A 9,706-nucleotide genomic window follows, 5' to 3' on the forward strand; every position below is an offset into this window, starting at 1 on the left:
CATATCCAATTAAAAAAGAATTTTTTTATAACGAAAATCTCTCATTTAATTTATACAAATAACAAAACTAAAATATATTAAAGTTTTGATAAAAAAAAAATTAAAGTTTTCTACTAAAATCATAATCTGATTTACTTCCATTTTTTTTTCAGTATCAATTTTCATCTATTTCATTCCATATCAAAAATTAGTAAGTTAACAACTATGAGCAATGAAGAAAAGATTGATTTTTTTCGTGTTTTATTTTTTTTACTTTCAGTGTTCATAAAGAATATTGCAAAGATTTTGACGAAGTTTTTTTTTTTTTTTTTTTTGAAAGAGAGGACGTCAACTTTTATTGAGAAATACTAATTGTTACAAAAGAAATTGCTAAGTTCTGGAGGGACATGCCCACTCCAAGAAACCTGCAATCCTGAAGCCAAAGCAAACTTAGCTAGCTTGTGAGCTAGCATATTTGACTCTCTATAAACATGAGAGAAAAAAGAACCTGCTAAAGAAGAAATAGACAAAGAAATGTCATCAATAATTCTACCCAACTGCGAGGTATCATCTCCATCAGTTTGGATGGCTTGAACCAACTGCAGGCAGTCTGATTCAAAAATAACTGGAGCTAGAGAATTATCCTCCACTAGCTTGCAAGCTAACCTACTTGCCAAGGCCTCCACTACTATTGGCTGCAACACATCAGACCACTGACCACAAGCACCTGCCACCACCATGCTATCAGTATCCCTTACTACTATCCCTAACCCACCCCGACGTGTGCCTTGATCAAAGGCACCATCGATATTCACCTTAAGCCATCCTGCAGGAGGAGGACACCACGGCTTAACCTGTCTCCCCAATCTAGGTGTCACACTATGTCTGGCACCAACAAATGAATGCAATAGAGAATTAGTCTGACAAAAAACCTGTTGCACAGTCCTTGCCTTACCAACCCAGAGTCGCTGGTTTCTCTCTTTCCACACCAAAATGTTACTTTTGACTGTAAAGACATGGCTGATCGATAACAATGGTGTTTGTTTTCACAACTTTTCTCTAGATCAGGTAACTTGGAAGAACTAGCTATAGAGAGATAAATATTTGAAAGCAATGTTTACCAGTCCCTTTTCCAAGTAGCCCCCAAAAACTGGTACTTGTTTAATGTACAATTTACCCAATCTTACGTGTATCAAAATGTATTAAATAATTTACTCATCTTCTAGAAATACTAGTATCAAAATTCCCAAAAAAGTTACTTTTATCTGTAAAGACATGGCCAATGATAAGGGTGACTTGTGTTGAGAATATATATATCCCACATGGGAAAAATGGGACCTTGCCGATGAGTTTATAAAGGTTTGGGTCACTCCATCAATTGTCAATTTGTTTTAGATGTGAACCCCAGATTACTTTATCATGCTATCAGAGCCAGGTTATCCCACGTGTGCATGCCTCACGACCACACAGGCTCCACGTCACCCAAAGTTGTCCACGTGTATGACTTGAAAATTCGCTACACGTGCGGGGGCGTGTTGAGAATATATACATCCCACATGGGAAAAATGGGACATTATCTATGAGTTTATAAGGGTTTGGGGCACTCCATCCATTGTCAATTGATTTTAAATGTGAATCCCAGATTACTTTATCAACTTAATTCGCCACACGTGCAGGGGCGTGTTGAGAATATATACATCCCACATGGGAAAAATGAGATCTTGCCTATGTGTGAGACATTGGCTATGAGTTTATAAGGGTTTGGGCCGCTACATTCATTGCCAATTGATTTTGGATGTGAACCTTAGATTACTTTATCAACTTGTTTTCACAACTTTTCTGTAGATAAGGTAACTTGAAAAATCTAGCTATAGAGAAATAAACTTTGAAAGCAATGTCTACCAATCCCTTCTCCAAGTAGCGCCCCCCCCCCCCCCCCAAGATGACGCCATTTGATTACTTGAAAAATCTAGCTATAGAGAAATAAACTTTGAAAGCAATGTCTACCAATCCCTTCTCCAAGTAGCCCCCCGTTAAAGAGATAGTAGAAGAATATGATGCCATTTGACTTAAAAGGGTTAGGGCAGTTAGAGAGGAAATTGGTTCCCCAATCCGCACCAGATTTTCTTGTCCGTTCCTTTTGCGTGTAACCCAGATAGAAGACAATTTTTAACACGCTTGAGAACTCTTCATCAATAGTAAATTATTCGTGGTCGGCTTGTCCTGATTAATCACCTTGTTTCATATGCATAATTTCCTTTGCTGTTGGTGTCCTTTTGTTTTGTAATATCAACCACTAAAGAAACTGAAAGGTTATCCTCCGCTACAAGTACTTAAGTCTCTAAGGCAAAGAAAATGGAGTTTATAGTACCACTAAATGGGGGCGCTTAGCGCTAGCCCTCCATATAAACTTGCTCAAGGACCATAAACTAACTGCCATTTGGATTTTGGGGTAAATTCTGGAATATATTACAGGTTCTAACTAGTCGATCCTTTTTTTAAAGTTGTTGTAATATACTTCAAAATCTTGGAGTTTGCCAGATTTCAAATTCAAGAACATAAGTTGTACTTGTAATCAGTTTCGTTTCCCAGTTCTTAAAGTGATGATCTATTTGATCCACGCTAATATCAAACAATCAAAAGAGTTCAAAGGGACTAACTTTACACGACTTGAATTGGTATGGTACCGGTGAGGAAACAAAATATTGACAACAAACAAAGCCACACCCTCTAATACTGCTCGTACGTACGTTGCAGTACTTCTTGAATAAGATCAAGGCTTCATCGGCCAAAAAGTCCCATATTCGTTCAGCCATTAGCGATGATTCCCATCTTGGGCTAAAAGGATAATCAGCCAGCGGCAGCGATTTGATTGGCACACCTTTGGGGGTTGAAATGCTACATCAGTACAACAATAGAACTCATCAATTAAGACATCTGAATAGAAACTTTCTCATCAGTCCTAGAAATAAGATACTTTGATAAGATACAGTAGGTTTAGATTAACTATTGGTAAATCCAAGCTTCTGAAAATATTCATACCCGGGGCACTTGATGCATGAGATAAAAGATCTAAGAATATTACCTACCCAGGGGAACTTGATTGTGCATGTACAGTAACGGATAGACCTTTAACTTTTGGTCTGAAGCAGACTAACTACCTATATATCCAAGGTTTGACAATGATTCTCAGTAATCTACAGGTCGGGAGGAGAATATCCTTGTAATTCTAACTAGTCTTTTCTTTTGGTAAAAGCTATCTTGTAACTAATTCTGAGGTGATCAGCCAAAAAAAAAAAAAAAAACTAATTCTGAGGTGACATTTACAAATATTGTTTTGGTTAGTGGGCCTATGATTGTCATAAAGACAATCTTTACCAAAATGAGTTGGTTTCTGCAACCAGAAAAATCCATCCCGGCCCGGACTAGTAATGGTGATCTGTTGGATTCAGCTAGATTCAATAGTCTCCTTCCCCGCACCACATGTGTTTCTGGGTAACACACATTACAACTTCATCACATCAAAAGGACAATGATCATACCCTTTCTTGAATGCATTACATGAATTAAGCTTTGTCTTGCTGATAGATAACGAGAGAAAGTCTCTAGAGTACAATTTGGACTTTCTTTTCTTTTCTTTTCTTTTCTATAGTCTTAGAAACTTTGGTAATTTAAGAGTTAAAAATGAAAATATTTCTCAGTTGAAGGAAATCATTAATTGACCATTTTATTCATATAATTTTGTCACAAATTCACACAAAAAAATTGCGAAATTCAAAATGAGAATGACCAAAATTGTCACAAACAAAGGGATGAATAATTAATGTTAGTCGCTCTCGATATTTAGTTTGGACTCGAAATGGTTTTCGGCCTACTGTTTTGGTTCATGAATGGATCTGGGCTCCCAATCTTGTTTGGTTATGTTATGGATTTGGGACCCGATTCTATTGTTGTGTTCGTGATAGATTGTCTGTCAATATTGTCATTATGGGTCATTGATCCAAAGCATCAAAATGAGCAAAAATGATCTCACTTACCTCAATAGCAATAGATTTTTGTTCTCACATATTTAACAGAAAATAACTATTTTACCCTCAACTCTATTAATGAATTACAGCCCACTGCCCCCCCTCTCTCTCTCTCTCTCTCCCCCCCCTCCCCCCAGCATCGGTGGATTCCCACGGCGGCGTTTTCGGTCCCAAGAAAGCTCTGGAATCCGGTAGCCGAACCGTCAATCTGAACGTCGTCGTCTCTCTTCGTTTTCTCTCCAGCACGACGCCTCTCCCCTCCAAAATCAGATTCCGGTTCCGTGAAGCCATGTAGGAGCTTGCCCGGTAAGCCGTTGCAGCCGAGAAGCCTGAGCGAGCTCGGAGTCGTGCAGCTCCGGTACGTCACCTTGAACCTCTCCACCGCCTTCAACATTGCTTCAAAATCAGACCTGGTAGGCGATGTCAGAGTAGGAGCTCCGAAGCACCAGCGAGGCGTCCGGCTCGGGTGCCCAAATCAATTTTGTTTTTTTTGTTTTGTGGGCTCCAAGAATGAAAGAAAAATGAAAAAAAAAACTTTTATACAATTTGGTCTTGTTTTATACACGCACAGCTTTGAAAAGATTTCCATCATCTAATTTGGTCTTGTTTTCATTATACAATCTGTTCTTTTTTCTTTTTTTGGTAGAATGGGGGCAATAAAGGGCTATTGAGGGGTAATAATACAATTTGGTCTTGTTTTATACACGCACAGCTTTGAAAAGATTTCCATCATCTAATTTGGTCTTGTTTTCATTATACAATCTGTTCTTTTTTCTTTTTTTGGTAGAATGGGGGCAATAAAGGGCTATTGAGGGGTAATAGAGGTTTGTTAAAGGGCTATTGGGGGGAAATAAATGTTTTGAATTGATGTAAGCTCCTCGTTTTTTTTCTTAATCAAAGTTTTATTTGTCTAATTTTAGTGAGATTAGTTCCCATTCCGGCGACCGAAATGTCTATTGGGGCCAATACATGTCTATTAGGGGGGCAATAAACCTCTTCGATCCTATATGAGATCTCTGACAACCTCTTTGGGGACCTCCGGCTAGGTTTTCAGAGAAGTCCGGTAGGTGGCGGTTGGTGACCGGATTCTGGCAACCGGTGGCCGGACGGTCGCCGGAATTCGGAGGACGGTGACCAGAATCTGATAATTGTTGGCCGGATTCCAGCGACCGGTGACCGGACTTCGGCGAAGTCTCCTATAGCTTCTCTCTATTCTATTCTCTCTCTCTCTCTCTCTCTCTCTCTCTCTCTCTCTCTCTCTCTCCCTATGTAACAAAGGGGTGAGGGTAAAATAGTTTAAAAATATATATAATTGGGTATTAGGGAAGACCTTATTAGAGTCTTCATGGGTAAGGGGGAATTAAAAAAAAACTTAATGGAGTAAGTGGGAAAAAAATCCCTATAATTAGGATAAATGGACAAAAACTTTTTCATTATCTAACAACGTTGGTCAACCTCAATCTACTTTAGGTGAGAGGAATTCTGAATTTTAACATAAATTTGACTTCTACAGTCATTTGCTGCATTAGAATTGTATGGCACCCCATATCATAGACGAAGGATTGAAATATCTGTGATATTTCTTATATATCCCTCGATATATTTTTTTTTTGAGAGACTGATATATCATAGGGGAATAATATCTTATGTTCCACCGTTTCTGTGAAATTTCTCCGATATCGTCAAATATCCCCGATATATTAGATATTTGAGATATATCCCCGATAAAATGAAGAAATATCTACAAAATATGATAAAATAAAAATAAAAAAAAGAACTCAGTTATACATAGAGAAACATACATTGTGGAATATGGAAGTTATATCAGAGTGTAAACTTTTAACAACGGTTTTTAGTCAAAATATGACCAAATAAAGAGGTAAATTAACCTATTTGGGAAAAATACCTGGAAGTGAAACCTTTGAAGGCAGATTTAGGTGAAGCGAAATCCCCTAAAGGGAAATCTGGGTGAGGAGAATTCCCCTCAAGATGATTCTGGGTGAGAAGTAATTCTCTAACTGCAAACCTGTGTGAGAAAAGATCTTGTGAAGGCGAATCTAGGTAAGGAGAAATCCCCTCAAAGCGAATCTGGTTGAGGAGTATTCTCTTCCAGGGAAATCCGAGTGAGTAGTGGAATCCAGGTGAGGACTTTTGTGGTACTTAATTTCTAGTTTCTCAATGTGTAAGTTATACTAGCTTTCTTCATACATGCTCTGCATGTATATATATTTTTTTTTAAGAAAATGAAAAAAAAAAGAAAAAGGATGAAATAAAACCGTTATTGTAGAGAGAAAATTGTAGCAGTTAAAAGTGGTGGTTGTGGGATCATTTCTTTTTAATTTTCTTAATAAAAATCTATTTTATAATTATCATATTTACCCTTATGATTTAATTTATTCACAAAGTTTTTTAATCTTTCAGAGTTAAATCTGTCAAAATTTTTGATTTTGGCTAACAACAAAACCTCTTCTCTTATGGTGCATTTGGATGAGAAAATTATGAAATCCGTAGGTATTTATAAATGATGGAATCTTTAACTCCATCAATCTAAAATTCCATTAATTGAAATTTCTATTATTTGGTTGTATCTATTTAGGATTTGAAATGTGTAATAAATTAAGAAAGTTTAAAAAAAATAAAAAAGGGATAAATACTGTTTAGGGGTGGCCAAACGAAACCGAAAACCGAAAAAAACCGCACCGAAAACCGAACCGTAGCCGAAAAAAACCGAACGGAAAAAAACCGAACCGAAACAAAAAAACCGAGCCGAACCAATTATGTTCGGTTCGGTTTTCGGTTTCGGCTAGGTGAAAACCGAACCGAACCTAAACCGAACCGAAATATTGTGAAATTTTATGACCACGGTTTACCAATCCGATCGGGTTCGAAACTATTGTGAAATTTGCTAAATTTTTTACCACACGCATAATTTATTGTAATCATCGCATCCAACGGTCAGTTTTTTTATTTTCTTTGAATTTATAGAGGTTTCTCTTTGGAGTGTATGATATATAAATATAGGTTTATAAGAGTAACTAAGTTTGACCTAGTTGATCGAATTCGAAACGATAACCAAATTGGCCAAATTTTTTACAACCACCATAAAACATTACAATCTCTCCATCGAGTGGTTGGTTTCTCCAAATTCATTTTTCTCTTCATGGTTGCTTTAGAATGAACCTCAATAATTTAAATACAATATATAAGTCATACTACTTTAGGAGACAAATTGGTATAGGCCAATGTATTGGTAATTAAAATTGAAATTTTTATCTTATGTCAACGCACATCCATCAATGAAATATTTACAAACATGATGTAAAAAAATAAGCACGTTTCGCGGTCGTCACTTCATTGGTCAACCAAGAAAACATACAAGTGACTACGGTTGACCAATCCGATCGGGTTCGAAACTATTGTGAAATTTGCTAAATTTTTAACCACACGCATAATTTATTGTAATAATCGCATCCAACGGTCGGTTTTTTTATTTTCTTTGAATTTATAGAGGTTTCTCTTTGGAGTGTATGATATATAAATATAGCTTTATAAGAGTAACTAAGTTTGACCTAGTTGATCGAATTCGAAACAAGAACCATAGCCATTAAACCAACCATTTCATATAATGAAGCTTTGAAATTTGATTATGAACTACGAAGCAAGATTATTGTCTTGCCAAAAAACAAAAACAAAAAATTGTTTTATTGAAAGAAAAAAAAACTGTTTTATTGAAAGAAAAAAAAAACAGAAAAAAAACCGAACCGAACAAAAAAATACACAAACCAAACCGAACCGAACCGAAAAATACACAAACCGAACCGAACCGAACCGACAATTCGGTTCGGTTTTCAGTTTCGGCCTAAAACCGAACCGATCGGAACCGAACCCACCCCTAATACTGTTTACCACCCTGTGGTATGGACCTCACATCAATTCAGTCTCTCTACTTTCAATTTCATCAAAAACACCCCCGCACTATCATTTTCTCGTCCAATAGGTCCCTCCGACTCAATTTCGTCAATTTTAGACGATAAGTTGCTGACGTGGAGTTCCAACTCATCAAAAGTGGGTCCCACAAGGATGTGAAATTCCCAAAATGTCCCTGCCCTATTCTAACTCAGATCGTGGATCTAGATCCACATTAATCCTCCCCATTACGTTTAGGCGATACAAACAGAGTCCCAGATTTAGACCCTTCAAAAAAACTGAAAACCTAAAAAATCGAATGCTTGAAGAAGGAGAAGGCTGAACCGATTGAAAGGCCCACAAAATCGACAAACAGAAGGTCGATTGAAAAGCTGGAGAAGGTTTCGACATGGCCAACAATGTGCTTGATGTTTGGATACCCAGAAAAACGAAGGATGGAGATGAAATCCCACATTACGGTGAGTTTGGGTTTAGGATTTTGCATTACGGTGGTCAAATATTTTGTGAGTATGGATTAAAGAGTTTTGGGTTTCGGGTTTAAGGTTTGAAATTAGGGTTTCAAAATTTCAAAATTGGGGAAAAAGGGTTTCTGGGTTTTGTTTCATAGCTTCTAAAGTTTCTGGGTTTCGGGTTTTAGTATGATGTGATGACTATGTTGGTTGTTCTGGGTTTCGGGGTTTCTGGGTTTCGGGTTTTAGTATGATGTGATGACTATGTTGGTTGTTCTGGGTTTCGGTATCATGTGATGACTATGTTGGTTTGAGAGCTTCTAAAGTTTCTGGATTTCGTGTTTCTGCAATTTTTATCTTGTATTGGTCCTAGTCTTGTATTCTTGTGTACTTTTTCAACCAGATCTAAGTGCTTACTTGTGTTATTTTTTAAAGCCCTTTTTTAAAACTATAACTGAAATTTATTCTACTTCAGAAGCTTATATTGTCTGTTTGTGATATAGGGTTTAGAAGTTTAAAAGTAGCTTATATGTTGCAGGAACATGCTTGAATTCCGACAGAGCAAAGTACAATATAAAACAAAAAGTTTACCCTTTCCAGAAACATGTCTTTTCTATTTTGACTTCTATTTTTGTCTCATATGATAGATTTAGGTTCTGTTTTTGTCTCATACTTATTCAATCCTAATAATTATGAAGATGATGCCGGCATATAGCACTAATAGATATTTTATCTTTGGGTCATTTATGCTTCAATTGTTGTCTGTTTATGAAGGCTTGACCCTTAAAGAAGGTGATTAAAGTATGCAGGTGCATGTGAAAGTTGTTGGGGACAATGAATGAGGGTTTTAATATTGCTGCTGTTATGGTTTTTTTTTGTTTGTTGTTGGTTGTGGTCCTTGTTTACTACTACCCACTTTGCAGTGCTTTTATAAGTGGTCCAACTGACATGCTTTATAAGTGGTCCAACTGACATGATTAAATTTTTTTTTCTTTCCTTCCATGCAGATAATCCTGATTACTTTACGATGAAGATATATCATGGGGGGAACATATTAGGAAACAAGTACGTAGGTGGGAAGATATCTTTCTATGATCATGTCGACAAGGATAGGATGTCGTTGACCGAGTTAGATAACATGGTCCAAGGGTTGAACCCAGATTATGCCGGTACTAGGATTGATTATTGGTTTAGTATAGGAAGTGAAGATGATGCTATGACAAAAATAAGTTCAGATGCGGATGTGATGACTATGTTATGTTGTGTACCAGAAGTGAGATTAGTTGTTCTCTACTTAGATCACATTCATAGAGGTGATGAAGG

The 9,706-nt window shown here is 36.9% G+C and overlaps 1 protein-coding gene across 1 annotated transcript; it reads right to left on the reverse strand.

Annotated features, from left to right (window-relative positions):
* Positions 1-347: 347 nt before the first annotated feature.
* Positions 348-997, reverse strand: LOC133744211 (uncharacterized). The gene is made up of 2 exons (XM_062172351.1): positions 912-997; positions 348-864 (listed from the first exon to the last, which is right to left on the reverse strand). Exons 1-2 carry the CDS (start codon positions 995-997, stop codon positions 348-350), a joined length of 603 nt encoding a protein of 200 aa, XP_062028335.1.
* Between the last annotated feature and the right edge of the window lie 8,709 nt (positions 998-9,706).

The sequence above is a fragment of the Rosa rugosa genome, chromosome 4 (genome assembly GCF_958449725.1).
Source record: "Rosa rugosa chromosome 4, drRosRugo1.1, whole genome shotgun sequence".
Taxonomy (NCBI): Eukaryota; Viridiplantae; Streptophyta; class Magnoliopsida; order Rosales; family Rosaceae; genus Rosa; species Rosa rugosa.